This window comes from Lycorma delicatula, chromosome 4, assembly GCF_047948215.1.
Source record: "Lycorma delicatula isolate Av1 chromosome 4, ASM4794821v1, whole genome shotgun sequence".
Taxonomy (NCBI): Eukaryota; Metazoa; Arthropoda; class Insecta; order Hemiptera; family Fulgoridae; genus Lycorma; species Lycorma delicatula.
The window spans coordinates 57826132-57846902 of NC_134458.1; the positions used below are offsets into that span (position 1 = coordinate 57826132).

Below are 20771 nucleotides of genomic sequence, written 5' to 3' on the forward strand. Positions count from 1 at the left end.
TTCAATTTATTCAACCAGTTGACTAAATTTTTTTTCTTGAATAATCAGTCAGGTGTTACAACATAACAAATGGAAAAAAATGTTTAGAAAATGTCCAAAGATCAAAATCTCAACAAAAAAAAATCATGTAGATCTGTTCATTGCATAAACTAATAGTAAGGTCCTCCCTATAGATCTCAATCACAACTCATCAATGACCATTATTTATGGTAAGCAGGCTTCCTACATTTTCAGACAAGTGCAAAATATATACTTATTTTAAGCAATAATAACAAATTTTTAAATTATTTCTAAGTCTGAACATGTTTGTTCAAGTAAACAGTAAAACTGAATAGTATAAGTACATGAATAATTTTTAAAAATGAAATAAAATTGTATTCTTTTTTTTTTTTGTCTTCAGTCATTTGACTGGTTTGATGCAGCTCTCCAAGATTCCCTATCTAGTGCTAGTCGTTTCATTTCAGTATACCCTCTACATCCTACATACCTAACAATTTGTTTTACATATTCCAAACGTGGCCTGCCTACATAATTTTTTCCTTCTACCTGTCCTTCCAAAATTGTATTCTATTAAAATAAATTTGTAAATACAAAATACATAATAAACAAAATATACATAAAAAATTATAATTCTGAAAAAGTTTGTTTCATCTTAAAAAATATAAAATTCCATAGAAAACAATAACTAACAACAGAACTGAAAAGTGACCATTTTATAATTTATTATAAACCCTTAGTTTGTAAAACAGTTTATATTGCGTTTATCAAGAAAAATAAAGAGCCCAACAATTTACCATATTTAACTGTATAAACCAAAATCAATACGTTTACTACACACAATCACAAAATCCGGTATAGAAGTTAGTGTAACCAGCACACTAATTAAGGTGTTCCAACATGAATCTGTTAAATACATTCAATTGGATCAGCCACTGAATACAATTTAAAATAAAAAGCAATTTTACTTATTTTTATTTTAGCATTGCAATCAGCTCAAAAATCATTAAGTACACATTTAATTAACAACAGCAACTTAATATTGTTGATTTTTGGGAAAGATCACATTCTTATTAGTTTTGCTAGTCATACGACCAATTACCCTGTTCCTCAAAAACGTTTTTCAATCCCGGTGCTAAAACAATGTATATTTTCAAATAAGTCCATTGTTTTTTACAGCAAACAATACACAGAATCTTGGGTATACAAAATCAAAAACAAAATATCTTATTGTAAAAATACTCAATTTAGAAATATCACAGTAGTAAATACCTATTTCTTCTGATAAATATCTTCTCTGATTAGGTTAAGGTAATGGCGTTTCATTAGTTTATTTAACTCTTAAGACCATCTAAATAGAAAAAAAACTATAGCTTTTACTTTCCTCAGAGTGCAGTTTGGATCTATTGATTATTCCTAACATACTTTCAGTCTGTAACTGAAAGAGCCAAGTCACTTCAAGAAACAAAATGCCCTCTGACTAGTGGTATTAAACAAATAGGAACATTAACCGAGAACTTATTAATTAGTGTAGCTCTGTAACATTATTTTCATATTATTATCATTAAGCTGATCAACTTTCAAAAAATGTCAGATTAAATCTTGGCTTATTAATTCAATGATTAATTTACAAAAAGAGAAATTTCAAGGAACGACAAGGTTCATGTAAGAATCATAATTCTCTTTCAGAGCATCTGAATAAATTAAAAGAAACACAGTTAAAAGTATCAGTTTTTATTCACTGTTCATATTATGAACAGAGATACTCATAAGAAATAGCAACAACTTGACGGTAAAATATTATTAAGATTCTTAATTAAATTAATAAATATCTAAGAGTAGATTGAATTTCCTGTAGGTTATTACAGTATTATAATAACCTTTAGTTAATAGAAAAGCTTTCTGTGTTTTCAGAACAAGAAGTTTTGATAAATTATGAATGTGAAATCACTAATTAAGCTACAAGTCTATACATAATGTTTGATGTGAAAGTTTATTTATTAGATATAAACAGTGTATACAATTAATATAAAATAACAAACAAAAATCAATTATTTAATCAAAAGTAATCTGACATACGACTGGAGTCCCTAGGTGCCCAAAAAATGAGCAACAAAGAAAACATTTAGAAAGACAGACATTTGCAATCAATATACTAAAATACATCAACTCTTTTTAATCCAAGCCATTTCACACATTTCATTTTTTAAAAAAAAAGCCAAGATAATTATAAAAAATTGCAGTATTCTAGTTGAAGATTAAAAAAATTGTATGTTTTAATATTCTGACACAATTTTGTTTTTTATCTATTCAGAATTAATTACTGCACACTTCTGAAATACCCAACGTTAAGAAAAGCAAAACCTTTGAAAAAGAATTTGCATTATATGAATAAATAAACATTTGTTTTTGTTTTAACCAAAATAAATACCTTTACGTATTCTCTGTATTAATTTTAGCTTAATTTAGCTTAAAAAACCTCAACAACTTTCACATATTAATTTTTATTTTAATAAAATATTCTATAACACTACAATCAAAAGATTAATTTAGTTCAAGGCACAATGATTGATAATTTTCAACGAAAATCTATTCACTGATCTATCCAGAATATAAAAATCCATTATAGAAAGTATAAAATAGTAATAATGCTAACACAACACCAATAAAAAATGTGTACAACAATAAAAACAGTTCTCACAAAATTTTGTTTCTTATTTAGATTTTGTGATATTACAAAGCACACACCTGATAAAGATAAAGTATAAGTCATAGTGCTAAATTTTAATCCAAACGATAAAATGAAACATTAAACTCATAGCATTATACAAATTATTACAGTTTATATCACTATACGTACATGTTAAAAACTGAGAATAAACTACACACAAAACATGAATATGACTTCCAAATAATAAAAAAGTAACTGCTGTTTGTTTATACTTGTAAAGTTTACCAAATAAAATAAAATTTTGGAATTTCTGATACTTCACACAGTCAGTAACACTAATTGCAAAATTTATAAATACAAATAAGTATCAGGTTGATGCAGGCATTTCTACAGAACTAAAGACCATCAACGTAATAGCTTGGAACTAAAATGCTTATAAATCAAAATCAAAATTATAGTGTTTCATAATGCTCTTTAGGTTACAAAACTACAACAAATAAACTGATACCATATTTACTATAATGAAAACAAACCAGGATGAAGGAAAAACTCTGTTTTACTTGTGCATGTTTTGATTAATTGCAGTTTACATAATCTGTTATGTTAAAACAATGTAGTTATTGTGAACATGTTTATTACGCAATTAGATAAGTCATTCTACATGATAGAATTTCATGTTACTAGGTCCAAAATAAGAGTATGATAACAACGTACCTAGTGACAATGCAACTAACACGAGGTATAAACAATAAAACAAAATGGTTGACCATCTAAAGGAAAATAACCCAACAAGTCACAGAAAACATGGATTATATTAATACTTGGTTTCACTGTAGTTCACATAAATCAGCCATTAAATAATGCTGCTAGTACCTCAAGAGCCACCAAGATAACACATAATTTTATCTTTCACCCGGGCAACTATCCTGTCCCATTTCTATAACAAGGTCCACTTCTACATAAACATGGTACCATACTGCTGGATAGGATATACATCTAAAAATGACAATTACCCAATGTTATGGCCCTTTAGAGCACCAGATTTCACAACATCCTTTTTGTGGTGTTACACAAAACAGAAATTATTCGTTTTACTGATCCTGCATAACAACCTAAAAAAAAACAACACATCATTTAAGAATACTGAGGCATTGGTACATTAGTTGGGATGTGAAATATATGATGTGTGCTGCACTACCTGTGAGACACACAATGAACATTTGTAAGTATTAACAAAAAAACTGCTCAAGTTTTTTGTTCTGGCTTCAGAAAAACTTTTCTTTTGCTTTGATTTCATCACAATACAACTGGTAGTTGACTTAAAGTAATCCCAAAGAATACTATGAAATGTCCTATATTCAATGACAAATGAGCTACATAACTCTTACAATGAGTTGCATTACTTTTAAAATCTAATCTATTTTTCAAGACGCACAGGTGAAGTAAAAATACATGAGAATAATGACTGAAAACAATAATGATGAATAAACCTTTAGATTTGATCATGGCTTTAAAATTAATTTCATTTACATCAGCTACAACTTACTACTATCAATTCAAATATAGAGATTTATTACTTTAAAACACTTAAGGTCTTTAACAGGGATTCACAAGAGGCATACACTACTTATTTGCGTGTTCATTCACTGATCTCAATAAGCATACTGCCCAGTAACAGAGAATTTGTTTTATGTTATTAAAAAAAATGCAAGGCTCTTGCTAGAAACTGAAGCAGAGATCAGCAAGCTGACCAATATAGCAACTTATGTAAGAGCCTGTATTTCTTAAACAGTAACATTCAAAAAGCATGATGATCTTCCTTGTTCCTTTTTTCAAAATGAAAAAAAAAATAGTTTTCTTCAAAACTTCTGACAGATTACTCCAAAAATAGCTTAATAATTTTGATGTTAAGCAGGCCCAAGGTCATAAAAATAAAAAAGAAATTGAGACAATAGCAATAAAAAAAACAGAGGAGAGAACACAGTAAAAACATAAAAATTGTATGATTAATTTTCTAAGTATTAATAATTAAATACCTCTAATTAAGTGTTTTAATAGCCTTTTCCACATTTGAAAATTTCTTAGAAAAAATTTGAGATTGCTGAGAAATAGCAGCACCTCATATCCTTACATTGGCTATCAACTTTAACATCAACTAAATAACACAACTACAATTTCTGGGAGAATATTAGATAATAGTGTGTGTTGAAGAATGTGTTAATAAGCGTTATTTAAAATTAAAAAAAAATTACCTGTATGAACGACCATTAAGTTGACCACAATTAAAATCCAATAAAACCAATCCATTTGAAACATCCACCTAATGCACTGAATAATCAGTCACTAGACATACTTTAACCTTGAAATCCATGGATAACTTTATTTCTACATATTATCTGAAAATATTCAAATTTCAGTTAAAAGCAGCAATAACATCTTATTTTAAAATTAAATAAATTACAAATATAATCAATAACACTAGTCTACAAATTAAAATAAATTCACATAGAAAGAAAAGTAGGAGACTTAAATCTACCTTTTATGCTGAATTTTAAAATAAAATAAAATAATACTAAAATGAAATTGAGATTTTCTCTTCACCCTCAGATCTTTAGTTATGATCTTTCAAAAATAATAGGAAAATGTTAACTTTAAGATCTCAGTATTATATATAAATAACATAATAATCTAATTATAAAATCTATTTATTTTATTAATAATTAATAATAAAAGAAAATTATAACATTATAATCTATATAATGACATTTTAAGCTTTTTTCTGTAATAACTATCACTTCAAAAATGACAAAGACAAATAAAATGTAAATTTGTACTTGTATTTTGCAGAAACTGGTGAATATTCAACTGAAAATTACTTTTTTCTTTTATCTAAACAGAACAGTCTTCTCTCTGTAAAAGGTAAAGTAGTCACTCATCACAGATTCATCCGATCTGCCTTGACAATGCTGATCTATTTGTAATATATCTTGATGGAACCTTTCTCTTTTCTCCTTGTTCATCGCTCACAGGGCCCAAATTTGAAGGAAAAAATCAAGAAGAGAGAGACTGTAAGTAATGAATTTTCATTGACATTCTGGTGTCTGGTTTTAACAGTTTCTTTATTAGCACATCATCACTATTTTCAGCTTTTTCTTTTCAAAAAGACCTTGCAAAATGCCTTCCAACAATTATCATGCCACTACTTCCTTAGAATTCAATTTGCTATCAAATACATGATCACGCATTAATTTTTTGATTTCAAGCCTAATGAATATTTCCTCTTTCAACTTAGTATTGACAGTATATGCACTACCCAGGTCAAACATCACAGCAGGAACAAATGAAGCCATCCATTGTAAAGTATTTCATTAAATTTTGATTCTATTTCTACAAAATAAAGTTCTTATATAACTATCTAATACATTCAACTAATTCAAGCATGAACCTATAATTATGAGTTCCATTTATACAATTTATTAAGACAAATAATAAATCATGAACATAAATCATTAAGTTCTGCTTGCAAGACAAGGTATGGTTGAACATTTGATTCTTTTGATATGAAACTTTTGTTTCTTGAAGTTGATGCTTCTGCATAGCATCACAAATTTCTTCCCAAGAGGGTGGTGTTGTTGAACTCAGAAAGTCTTCATAATGAAGTACTGGGCTCATAGCTGATGGGATTTTAGTACAAAATATTTGTTTTATTTTTGAAGTAAAACCGTGACATGCAACCATCAGAATGATTTGTTGGCTGTCACCAAATCATTGGTACTCTAAAAGGCAAATGTTCATTTTTCATCGTAACCACTGATTAATATTAACATAAATCTAATACATATTATAAACGGAACAATAAATATTACATATATATAATCTAATCATAATATATAATTATCATAACATAATAATGTATATTTCTATACATAATCTATTATATATACAGAGTAGCACACGAAAGATCCATTTGGTTTTGTTAAAAAATATTTATCTGAATCGCAATATAGAAAAGTAAAATACAATGTGTTTACTATATACCTGAAGATTATGTTCTGCTTATCACACGTTCAATATGACCACCATCATGTCTAGCAACTCTTCAACACGAACTCCTATGTTGTTAATAAGGTGACACATATCCTCGGTTAGCTCGTTGCACGCCTCAATGATCAGCACTCACAGTTCCATCACTGTTCGAGGATGTTTAGGGAAAATCTTCTCTTTTAGAAATCCTCAAAGAAAATAATCACACATATTCAAATCAGGACTGTTCGGCAGCCAGTTCTGTTCACACGCAAAGTGACTAGAAAATCAGTTTGAAATGACATTTGCGTTAAAAGTTTCATGAATAAAGTCTAAAACATTAGCTGTGTGTGGTCTGGCTCTATCCTGCATGAACCACTCATTTTCTGATCAAGACCCTTTGGCAGGAAGCTGAGGAACAAAATTATTATGCAGCATATTTAGATAACGCTCACTGTTCACTGTCTGTTCAAAAAAGAATGGTCATATTACCCTGTGACTTGAGACAGTGGCCTGTACTATAATTCTTGGAGCATGATACACCTTTTCATGAAGCACGTGTGGATTTTTTGAAGCCTAAAAATAAAAATTTTATTCATTAACAACTGCATCAAGGTGAAAATGTGCCTCATCTGAAAAATAAACATCGTTCAACAATACAGCTTGGTTCACAGCCCGTCCAGAAAATGCCATTCTTTGATATTTGTTGTCAACTGTTAATTTAGGTAGCACTGTTATTTTGCACGGATACAAATTCAAATCAGCTTTTAAAATTTGCTGTACAGATCACCTAGAAATCCCAAGTTGTACTGCTGCTTTCTTGTTGATTTGCCTGGGCTCCTCAGCAATGTTGCTGATGGCTTTGACATTCTGTAGAGAATGAACATCGGCAGGCTGTTCACACTTACTCTGAAGTACTGAACCCTCACTATTAAATTGTTCGTAAAGTCTACATATTTTTTTAAATGACAGAGCAACCACAGAGTTCGAAAATGTGCACAAAACCATCTTTGTGTAAGCACCTCATTTTTAGTTTCATTATATAAAAAAAAAACACAGTCTTTACGTGCTGTTAACAGTCAGTCTTCCTTTGCCAGCCATCTTGGAACAATACAGAAACAGTGCACTCGGAAAGAGAAGAAACTAAATGAACTGCTGTCACTTCTGCCAACATAAAACGCATTAATAATTATTAATTGAAAATAAAAACCAAAAAAATCACAACTGTTTTCCTAAACCATCATAATTGCTTTCCTAAATAATTATTGACAAAACAAATGTTGGATCATTTCATGCGCCACTCTGTACAAAATTTATTACCCCATTACATATTATATATTATAAATGGATTTTATCTTGGCCTTTCAAAGGATAATCAAAATAAAGTTTATATACAGTTTTGACACGGGTTTACACTTACTTTTCATGATCAATTCTTGCCAAACATAAAAAAATTTGGAAAATTTTGACAAGTGCAATTTCTATTTATGTAGTAGATTCCCATAAGAAATTATAATATACAGATATGTATTAAGTCACTTATTAATTATTAATAAAATTCTTTGGCTTTGGTATATAATAAAACAATGTCATATAAATTGCATATAAGTTACATCAAGTTACAATGTACAATTTCAAAAAGTATTTTAAAATTAAAAAGTTTCATCTCTCTAAAATTTACTACATCAATTATGAGCAGTAATAAGTCTCTGATTAAAATAAAAAATTAAAACAACTCTGAAAAAAAAAAACACCACAAACAGTTACACCAGTTAAGATCTGAAGTCACACACTAAAGGAAATTTGATAAGAGTAGAATAAGACATCGCTGTCAGTGCACATTTTAATTAATATTGCAAATGTATTTTTACAGTAACATGCCATCAGTCCTACAACATTAGTCATGAAGGAAATCAGTCATAAATAAAAGTGTTTACTAAAAAAAGTATTAACATGTCTGTATATCTTTTATACACTAAATTTATTGTGACATATTAACTTGAAAACACCTCATGATAAAAGTATTGTGAAATACATATTCCAATTTAGCATGAAAAACACTAAATAAAACAACCACTTCCTTTATGGTTCCACAAACTGCATTGACCAGGGAAATCAAAGCATTAAATCTTTTAATCTATAAATATATTGTCGGAAAAAATGTCCCACCCACATTCTCCAGTTCAGAACAAACTGTCTAGATGTCTAATATGATACATGACAGACTAATAAAAATAAGTTTATGAGTAATAGGAAACGTAATAAGATTTGCCACCTGAAACGAGAAGTTTGAAATCATATAAAAAAAAAGTGCAGTTCATCAAGATATCTAATACATTTTAGAATGCGAGCTTCAATTTGCACCTCCTCTAACAAGAATAGAGGAACAATATTAACTATCATAATATTATGGAAGGGGTAGTATTATGTATAAATGTTCATAGATGTCTGGGACATTTAAAAACAAACTGTTACTTGTTAGTTGAAAGTAATAGACTATAACAATAATAATTATGTGTGTGTATGTGTGTATATATATATATATACACACACACACTATATATAAATATATATATATTTATATAATGTATAACAAAATATATATACACACACACAATGTATGTATATATATATAATGTGTTGTGTGTGTATGTGCACGTGTATATATATATATATATACATATGAGTAAACAGTAATCAAAAGAAGGAGGTGATTGATTATAAATCAGCTGTATTCATTAACCTTTTGGAACATTTTAATGCTTGTTCCAGACTTTTAAAAAGCCATATTTACTTTAACATCTGAGAGAGGATGACTTACTCTCTTAATGTAATATTAATTCAGCTTCAGGTTTTTCTCTGCATCAATATACCAGTTGTATCAGTATCAGCATTAATTTGTTATAATAATCTTCTTTTTGACTGAACATAATCTCTTTCATGAGTTTATTGTAAATATGATAGAAATAGACATATGCTCTCCCTCTATGAATCATGAGACCTTGCTGTTGGTGAGAGAGCTTCAGTGCTCAGTGATACAGAGTAGCTGGACCGAAGGTGCAACCATATCGGAGAGGTAACTGTTGTGAGCCAGACTAACAATGATTCCTGAAAGAGGGCAGCAGCTCTTTCACTAGTTGATAAGGGCGTAGGTCAGGACGACTTAAACGGCCATATCAAAATCACTCAGTCCTCTGAGTACTGCGCAGCTGAAAGCAATGGAAAACTACAGCTGCTTTTTTCTAAGAAAATGTAGCGCTCTGCATTTTCATATAGCAATGATGGAGGCGCATTCCTTGGTAAAATATTCCGGAGGTAATCTAGTCCCCCCGTTCAGATCTCCAGGTGGGAACTAAGAAGGAAGGGGTCACCAGAAAATTAAAAAATAACATTTGACGAGTCGGGGCATGGAATATTAGAAGTTTAAAAAAGGTTGGTAGGTTAGAAAATTTAAAGAGGGAAATGGATAGGATAAATGTGGATGTAGTAGGAATTAGTTCGGTTCGGTGGGAAGAGGAAAACAACTTTTGGTCAAGTGATTTTAGAATAATTAACTCAGCTTCAAATAATGGGCAGGCAGGAGTAGCTTTCATAATGAACAAGAACATAAGGAAGAGAGTAGAGTATTTCAAAATGCATAGCAATAGAATCATTGTAATAAGGATAAAATCAAAACTACTATAAACCGACAACGAATGTTAACATCTATATGCCTACAAGCATCCATGATGACGATGAGGTAGTGTGTATACAAAGAAATTAACGAAGTAATTAAACACATAAAAGGAGATGAAAATTTAATAATAGTTGGAGATTGGAATGCAAGTATTGGGAAAGGCAAAGAAGGAAATATAGTGGGTGAATACAGGCTGGGCAAAAGGAATGAAAGGGGGGGACCGACTTATAGTTTTGCATGAAGTACAATTTAGTAATTGCCAACACCCAGTTTAAGAATCATAATAGAAGAATACACACATGAAAAAAGCCAGGCGATACTGCAAGGTATCAGATAGGTTATATCATGGTAAACAAAGATTTAGAAATCAACTCGTCGACTGCAAAACTTACCCTGGAGCAGATATTGATAGCGACCATAATATAGTGATAATGAAATGTAGATTGGGGTTTAAAAACCTGAAGAAAAGCTGTCAGATAAATCTATGGAATTTTAGAGAATCTTGATGAAGAGGAGCTAAAGAAGATTTTTGAAGACATTGCAAGAGGTCCGAGTAAAAAAGATAAAGTAGAAAATGTAGAAGGAGAATGTTAAAAAGGAAATTCTTATATCAGAAGAAGTGAATTTAGGCGGAACAAAGAGAACTGGTAGAAAACCTTGTATATTTCAGACAATATATATTTCAGATGATGGATGAAGTAGAAAATATAAGAATGCTAGTGATAAAGAAGTATTAAAAAATACTATAAACAGGAAGTGCAAACTAGCAAAAGAAGAGTGGATTAAAGAAAAATGTTCAGAAGTGGAAAGAGAAATGAACATTGGTAAAATAGACGGAGCATACAGGAAAAATAAGGAAAATTTTGGGGTACATAAATTAAAATCTAATAATGTATAAACAAAGATGGTACACCAATTTATAATACAAAAGGAAAAGTCGATAGGTGGGTGGAATTATATGGAGGAAATGAATTAGAAAATGGTGTTATAGAGGAAGAAGAGGATGAAAGGAGAGAAACAATACTGAGATGTGAATTAAAGAGAGCATTAAAAGATTTGAATGGCAGGAAGGCTCCTGGAATAGATGGAATACCTGTAGAATTATTGCGCAGTACAGGTGAGGAAGCGATTGATAGATTATACAAACTGGTGTGTAATATTTATGAAAAAGGGAAAGTTCCATCAGACTTCAAAAAGAGTGTCATGATACCAAAGAAAGCAGGAGCAGATAAATGTGAATACAGACCAATTAGCTTAACTAGCCACGCAACAAAAATCTTAACTAGAATTCTACAAAGAAGAATTGAGAGGAGAGTGGAAGAAGTGTTAGGAGAAGACCAATTTGGTTTCAGAAAAAGTATAGGGATAAGAGAAGCAATTTTAGGCCTCAGATTAATAGTAGAAGGAAGATTAAAGAAAAACAAACCAACATACTTGGCATTTATAGACCTAGAAAAGGCATTCGATAATGTAGATTGGAATAAAATGGTCAGCATTTTTAAAAAATTAGGGTTTAAATACAGAGACAGAAGAACGATTACTAACATTTACAGCAACCAAACAGCAACAGTAACAATTGAAGAACATAAGAAAGAAGCCGTAATAAGAAAGTGAGTCCGACAAGGATGTTCCCTATCCCTGTTACTTTTTCATCTTTACATAGAACTAGCAATTAATGATGTTAAAGAACAATTTAGATCCGGAGTAACAGTACAAGGTGAAAAGATAAAGATGCTACAATTTGCTGACAATATAGTAATTCTAGCTGAGAGTAAAAATGATTTAGAAGAAACAATGAACGACATGGATGAAGTCCTATGCAAGAAATACCACATGAAAATAAACAAGAACAAAACGAAAGTAATGAAATGTAGTAGAAATAACAACCGCTGAATGTGAAAATAGGAGGAGAAAAGATTATGGAGGTAGAAGAATTTTGTTATTTGGGAAGTAGAAATACTAAAGATGGACGAATCAGGAGCGATATAAAATGCCGAATAGCAGAGGCAAAACGACCCTTCAGTCAGAAATATAATTTGTTTACATCAAAAATTAATTTAAATGTTAGGAAAAGATTTTTGAAAGTACTGACTCAAGGAATGTTAAACACAATGATGTATTTTGTGTTCCTCTGCCCCCTAAAGTGGCTATTGTGGGCTACGTGGACGACCTTGCTTTGGTTGTGAAGGCTGATACCCGTAGGGAGGCCAAGTACAAAATACGTGAATCTTATCGAGCGGTGGCTGACAGGATGAACGAAGTAGGATTAAGTAAGGCCCATGAAAAAATAGAAATAGTTGCAATCTCTAACACTAAACGGAGACCGAAGATCTTAGTAGAGTTGGAGGGCAGGTGTGTGCGATCCAAACCCGCAATTAAGTATTTAGGCATATGGGTAGACGCGCGGTTGCGGTTCGGCATCCATGCGGTCGGGCCATGTGTCTCATTGCGGGCATCCTGCCGAACTGTGGGGGGGGGTCCCGGCAGCAGAGAAGAAGGCTCTGGGGTTGCCTACGCTGCGGTCCTTTACTGGGCGGAAATAAGGCCGTCTGCTATGAAATACCGCAAGTATAGAGTAAGTCGCTACACAGGAGATGCGGTCTGCAGGTGGCATCTGCTTATAGAACTACATTCAGAGAGGCACTTGAGGTCATCACGGGTATTTGGCCGGTGGATGTTGTGGTTGCATTACGGCCCAGAATGCGCGAGTCTGGTGACTTGACTCCTGCGGACAGGAACGTGGCGAAGACGGCGATTGAGAAGGACACTTTGAGGGCATGGCAGGAGAGGTGGGAAAAGGGGACGAAAGACAGGTGGACCCACAGGATAATTCGTGATATTAGCAGATGAATTGCGAGACCCCATGGCTTGTTGGATTTTTACCTCACTCAAATGCTGACGGGTCATGGGGGCTTCAGGGCATATTTATATCATTTCGGACTAGACTGCGGGGAAACGTGCCCTAATTACGGAACGGAAGAAACGGCGCAGCATGTTTTCTTTGAGTGCCCCCGAATCGCTATGGAGAGAGGCGAAATGCTTGCACTCCTGGGTACGATGGTTCTATTCCCGCCTGAGGAGCTTATGGACTTCATGCTGGTCAAAGAAGAGCATTGGCTTGCTGCGGCCAGGTATTTCAGAGCAGTCATGGAGAGGCTTCGGATGGCGGAAGAAGCAAGGAAAGCAGACAGATGCCCGAGAATTCCGATGCGGAGGACTGAGCCGCGGGCGAATGTCTAGGGGACCTCCCGACCATGTGAGGGTCGCCTGGATGCGGGAAACCCGCGGTCACTCCGATGACCGGAGCCGGAAGGTAAGCTCCGCTTTCTGTAGCTAATTTGAGGGGGGGGGGAGAGAAGAAACTTGAAGTACTCCTGGGTACGAAGGTCGCCCCGCCAAGGGCACAGAGGACGCAATACTTAGGGTAATGGATCTCGCTTCGTCCAGCGAGTGCAAATATGTACTCAGCGTCTTTTTGGAAATATCTGGGGCCTTCAATAACTTGTGGTAGCCCTCTGCCTTGTTTCAATTTCAGTAGCGTGGGTGCACGTTAAATGTGATTGGAACTCTCTCGAGCTACTTCAGCGACAGAACCGTCGTCTTCGTGACGGCGACTCGGAAGTAGGAAAGACCCTGTCTAAAGGTTGTCCACAGGGCAGTGTTCTAGGTCCACTCGTCTGGATCGTTGAGTTCGACTCTCTCATGCGATTGCGGATGCCCATTGGCTAATGCCAATCGTGGCTAATGCCGACGATGGGTTGCTGCTGGTCGAGGGCAACTCGCGTGCCGAGATAGAGCTCAGAGCGATGCAGGCATGTAAGGTTCTTAGGTTGTGAAGTCTTCAGCATAAGATGGTTTTCAGTGCGGAGAAAACCACTATGATGCTTCTTAAAGGTCGTCTAGCCGCGACCCGTCACCCGCGGGTCGTGATGGATGGCCTTCCGATTAAGTATGTTACCGTTCAGAAATATCTGGGTGTCATCCTTGATGAGACGCTTCAATTCAGGGAGTACCTAAATTTTGTCGCAAGGAAGGCTATAGATGCCTCCCCTTTGGTGTTCGTAGAGTCATCCATCCCGACTGGGGGTTGAATTATCGTACCATGCGTATTCTTTACAAAGGTGTCTGCGAGACCATAATGTACGCTGCGCCCGTCTGAGCTCATCGTTTACAATTCCAAAGTTATAGGGACATTCTATTGCGAGTCAAGCGTCTTCTATTGTTAGCTGTTGTCGGTGGCGACAGAACTATCTCGAAAGCGGCAGTCTCTGTGATCGCTGGCATTAAACAAATTGATATTCTAGCTACGGAACGTAGCAAGCGGTATATTTCCAAGAAGGGAGGCCTTCTTACTTCTGGGCGTATGCGAGAAATTGAAGACCAAGGTTTTAACTCTTGGCAAGCTAGGTTGAACAATTCTTCTACTGGTCGATACACGTATGGTATCTTTCCAAATGTTAGGGATGTGCGAGCAAATAGGTGGGTCTCCCCCCAATCGTATACAACTCAATTCCTTTCAGGACATGGTGCCTTTAGGAATAGTTTGGCTAGGTTTGGTTTGATTGACTCCGGCTTGGTCCAGACTGTAGAGTCGATGACTCTGTAGACCATGTTCTTTATGTTTGTCCCCTGTAAGAGACTGAACGTACCAGAATTGTTAGGGAACTCGAGAGAGGGGATTCCTCTTTGATCTGCCAGTCAACTGGAAGACTAGCAGAGAATGGACAATTGTTGCTGACTTCCTCCGTTTCCTCGCCCTGAGCAGGACGACAGAAGGCGTATAATAGAGTAGCACCTCGGATAGCTAGGGACCGCCTGGGCAATTGATTGGTAGAAGGTAGGCGTATTAGCATCGAGCCGTAGAAATTGTGGTGATTATTTTCAATGTTAGCTGTCGGCGGAACGGCAACTGCACTGCCGAGGGTATGGGTTACCATACAGCCGTGAGGTGTAGCGCCGTTCTGACGAGGGCGGTTTTTGAATGAGCAAACATCACTGTCAGCGGGATGGCGACTGCACTGCCGCGGGCATGGATCCCATGCAGCCGTGAGGGGTAGCGCCATTTCGACGATGGTAGAAGCCAATGTCACGCGGGACTCTGCAATGGAGCTGAGTGAGAGTAGGAGGTATGTCCGCCTCTCCCTTGTAGACCAAACCGGAGTCCGTACATTAACCTAAGTCTGGGGTATAAATTGAAAGGTTGAGTTCACTAAGGGAACTAGGACTAAATTTCGTTGTTGCGAACAACATTTTTGGTGGTATGTTGTTTAATTTACCTCGAATTTACAAGACATTTACTAGAATTGGCTCAGTAAAAGTAGAACTATTACTTCCGCGAACTCCGTTAGCTAGTTCAGAGGGCAACGATGTAGGACATTCAAGATGTCCGGACGAGGACTATAGCGAAGGCAAAAGCTGGGTTTAAAAATCACCGATGTAAATGTCTACCGAAGCATTTACATCGGTGACATTCCAACGAGGCCTGGCTTATTACTATGAGATGTAAAAAGTTAGAGGGCGAATGACGACTCATTAAAGCCTATCAGGGCTAGGAAGGGAGCTATGGTATGCCGACCGGAAGCGTCACAATGCGGGTGTCTTCCATACGTGATTGGGATGGGTACTAAGGTTATGTTCCCGCCCAAGGGAGTTATGGATTCCATGCTAACCAAAGAAGAGCACTGGCTTGCTGTGGTTAGGTATTCCAGAGTAGTTATGGAAATGCTTTGAATGGAGGAAGAAGCAAAAAATAGACAGGCGCCTGAGAGCTCTGGTGTAAAGGACAGAGTTGCAGGTAACTGTACAGGGGGCCTCCCGAACCTGTGGGGGTCGCCTGGATGTAGTTAACCCATGGTCACTCTGATTCCCGGGGCAGAAAAGTAAGTTCCCCTTTCTGAAGTAATGCCTCACACCAGTTTCCAGAAAGGGGGAGGACTATCAGAGGTGGAAATTTAGTCGGTTGGGTGCAGGCACACATACGTACTCGATAGCATATTGTGGAACCAGTTAGCAAGCCCAACACTTTGTATGTAAATGGTATTCCTCTCCTCTAAGTAAAAAAAAAGGTAGCCATTAACCTTTGCCGCATGTCATATTGTGTAGTTATTCAATGAGGCTGTAAGCTGACAAAAGATGTACATAATTGGCAATCTAACACGCTTGTAATGTAAAATTTTTTTTTTTAACATTTAGAAGTGTTGTGAGTAAGTGTCAGTTGTAGCAGAGTTTGTGTATACTTGGAGAGTGTTTATCTCTTTTGGATATAGTGAGGTAAAACAATTAATTAATCTGTTGCTTACAACTGCAACAAGATATAAGTTTGGGGCTAAATTTTTAATGGAAACAATGATTGAGTAACATTGTCTTATAGAAAGTTAACCCAACATGAAACAACAAACAACATAACATTCTTGACTTCATCATATTTGCATTTTTTTGGTGGATTTAGATAATAAATGCATTTTAAAATGCATAGAAAACCCACTAAAACTGATATATTTATTCATAAGATATCTAATCACTACATACAACACAGACATCCAACTTTTTTATACATGTTACAACATATTCACATATCTTCAGGAAAGACTGATAATGTGTGCACATAAAATCATACAACAAACTAACAAAACACACATTGATAAAAACTATGATAATAATAAACGCTGCACTGAAAATACAGAATGTACATACATCTACAGATAAAAGAAACACATACACACTATGTACAACAGAATTGAATTTTATAAATCGCCTTACAGAAACATGACAAAAATATACCTACAACTTGCAAGTTATACATAAAGCATAGAGAAAACCATGACCTAAACGATCAACCATGACACTATCATTCAAATCAACAATAACTCTGTAATAGCACATAAACAACTACACAAAAAGAAAGGTATACTTAACAAAAAATTATACATACAACTTACACCTTTACATTTTGAACACTAATACGATACTAATTTATAAAAGAACTATATGATTACACAAATTCCTGGATACAAAATAAAAGAGAAAAAAGTAGCATCCATTTTAACAATCCACAGAATGTATTAACAAAAAATATAAAACGGAACTAAAATCTAATCCTAAACAAAAAAATACTAATAACAACATAAGGAAACATTTCCAGACACAAGTAAAACTCAAAAAAACAACCCCTATCAACTATAAGTAACATTAATAAGGCTGTAGTCTTCATACAAAATCCGGCTAGGCGTAGGGACAAAACCATTAGATCAAATTCAACAGTTCAAAATAGGTCAAGAACAAATAAAAACTTATAGACAAAATTAAGGATACATACATTCTACACTTTCATCTTTTGACATGCCAAATTTCCACAATAATATATCAGTACAAAAAAATCAACACACCATGGAGCCAATTAAAAAAACAACACACCATCAAAATCCATAAGTTAGATTAAAACCTTAACACAGTCCATAACAGAGTAAAATATTACTCTACTGATAAAAAACACTATACTTGTCCAGGCCTAATAATGGCTTCACCCATATTCTTATCTCTTGACTGAAAAGTTTTCACAACTCTTTGAAGACACTTATAACAGACAAAGAGCAACATATGGAGAAAATATTACACTAGCATGGCTATTTTGATGACATCATTCTTCCGTACAAAGGAAATGTAAGAAAATATCACACATGCATAAAAATAAATTATATCCCAATTTGTATTCTGCTAATAAATATGAACACAAGTCATTTAACTTCCTAGACCAAAGCATATCTAATAATTCGGTAATTCTGAGCAATTACGTGATCAACTTCAATTTGGTTTATACTTTAATATACCACAGTAAATATACTTAGGATCAGGAAAACACAACATCTAAATGCAAGATTACAGGTTGGACAGCAAGTGACCTGTGCATGGTCAAAGTCCACAATGTGTTATCAGTACTCTCAGTTTTGTGAGTTACTGAAACCTATTCAAATTCTAATCCATTCTGTGTAGAGAGGTTACGGTTAAGGTTAGAGCTAGAAGTAAACATTAGGCTTCTGAGAAGAGAGGTTAAGAATACATTACCAAGGTATGACAATACCTAGCATCACCTCATAGCAAACTTGGCTGAATTTATGTTTAAACAGAAATATAATCACTACAGAGAAAGACTACACCACATGTTCTGTGCTATTAGTCATGTACACAACCAACAAATAATCACCTTACAAAGGGTGCGGTCAATCATCTTCAATGGCCGACTACGAGTCTGACAACTATTAAGGTTAGTTTATGGTTTAATCCTCTCTCCACAAGGCTTAACCTTGACCCTAACCTCTCTCCACAGAATGGATTTGCATCTGAACAGGTCGCCATAACTCACAAAACTGATAGCTAATTGACTACACTACTGATAATGCTGTGTGACCCTGATCTTGTGAGCACTTAACAATTTTTAATAATTTTATACATCAAGCACTATTGTTTAAAATATTAAGTATTGTTTGACATGAGCCAATCATTTTTATCTAAAATTAAAGTATTCTCTCTATACACACAGATTAACAGTAAATCAACTTAATCTAAAATCATTACTCATAGGTCTTAGCCTGTGAATGTAAAATATAATGTAATTAGCTGTTGTTAGGCGAGAATAATTACTCAATGTGTTATATTCACATAATTTATAATACTTGATAACTCTAAATATACAATAAGGGACTAAGTATTTAATACCTATACTCCTAAGAAACAGTATAAATTATTACAATATTTTGTAAATGAATGGAGATTGTTACTGTAAATAGCAGTAAATATAAGTTCTTTCATTGTAAGATTCTAGTGCAGTAGGTTGTACTGAATAGAAAACCTTAAATAATAAATATTCTTTGATTCTAACATTGACACCTACACTAAAACCTACAAAAAATGTTTTCATTGTCATTACTAAGGGTTTCAATCATGAAAATAAAACCAATAATTTACTTTTAAAAGAAGAATATCAAAATTCCCAAATCCAAGTCAAGGATTCCAATATTTGCTTAGAAGATCCCAACCTAAAAATAAACAACTTTTAACTAATCAAAAACGAAAAAATATAGATTCCTATCCATAGCTACAATGAAACGAGCATATTTAAGTTACACTGAGTTAGTTCAATGCAAGCAGTATTCCTTAAAGTGAAATGATGTTTCATACATTAAGAAAATTTGAAACCATACATTCCTATACCTGAACAAACAAATTAATTAACTTTTTTTAATGATTCTTTAATACACCTCGTGGCTAAATTAATCAACAATTTAATTGGCTACATTAGTTTTAACATGTATCTGTTCAGTACTAATGCTGCTTTATGGTCAGTACATTCGAAAACCATTCTATAATGTAGTTGCAGGCATACCTTTCATTCAAAAACATTCATACACCATGACATGCACTGCATCGACCTGTTTCAACTTAACTCATTAACTAACTATTTTTTTAGGTAACCTATCAACATGGTAGTCAAAGTTTTAAACTATATCAATCTCGCGCCTATAATAGAATGTATTAATATAATCTCTACATCTGACTTCCTACCGCACATTTCACAAGAGAATTGTATTACATGAATGAAATAAAAATAATAATTTCACTAACTATACTAATACTCACTATGGCAAAACAGTCTTCAGTGCTTCAGATTGTAATGTCATCGCTTATACTAGATGTTGCAACACGAAATCATTCGTAAAATTCAAGGACCTCATTGGAAAAGTTTGCAGAAGTTGACCAAAAGTGAATGAAGTCGCCGGAGAAACTGCTATTGTTAAATTAAATAAGTTAGCTAAAACACTGACATCGTTTCACATAGAACTGTTAGAAAAAGATCACAATCTTCATCAACAAAATAAAAACCATCGGAGACCGATGATTTGAATAAAAAAATTAAAAAAACGGCTGAGTGAACGTTCTGATCAGTAATTTCAAATTTAAATAACCAAAATTAAGATAAGAATTATCTTAAGATAACTGTCAGGATCATCACACAACATTTGAACTATCTTCTTTCATGCATCTTCAGTGGTTTTAAAAATCTTTAAAAACCTTCAAATTAAAATAAAGTAAGAATTCGCCTCCCTAATTAAAACTAAAGTGTAAAATTTCGAGTTCGTCAATTAGTTATTTAAAATGCACAACTACGTTAACAAAACAAAAACATGTAACGCCATGCCTTATCCAACAGTGTAATCATGGTTACGAAATATCTATACTTCATTTTTGAAATGTTCTAGACCTTTACACAAAAAAAAAGGTTATATAAACACATAAATAATGTAAAAATTACATGGAACAAAGAATATCAATAGAGAATATCAAACAGACAATAATGTCTCTTATTGTATTTATTAGACTAAAAAATAAATCTATAATTATCACTTTTAA

General features: G+C 33.8%; 1 protein-coding gene across 1 annotated transcript in view; it reads right to left on the reverse strand.

The window, feature by feature from the left end:
• The window catches only part of Nrk (Neurospecific receptor kinase), a 51453-nt gene extending 30883 nt beyond the window's left edge, over positions 1 to 20570 (reverse strand). Inside the window, exons 1-2 of the mRNA XM_075363018.1 lie at positions 20001 to 20570; positions 4921 to 5064 (exon numbers count right to left, since the gene is read on the reverse strand). Of these exons, the coding sequence (XP_075219133.1) occupies positions 4921 to 4984 (64 nt within the window). The 5' untranslated portion in view covers positions 4985 to 5064; positions 20001 to 20570. The remainder of the gene's footprint in view (positions 1 to 4920; positions 5065 to 20000) is intronic.
• Positions 20571 to 20771: the final 201 nt, after the last annotated feature.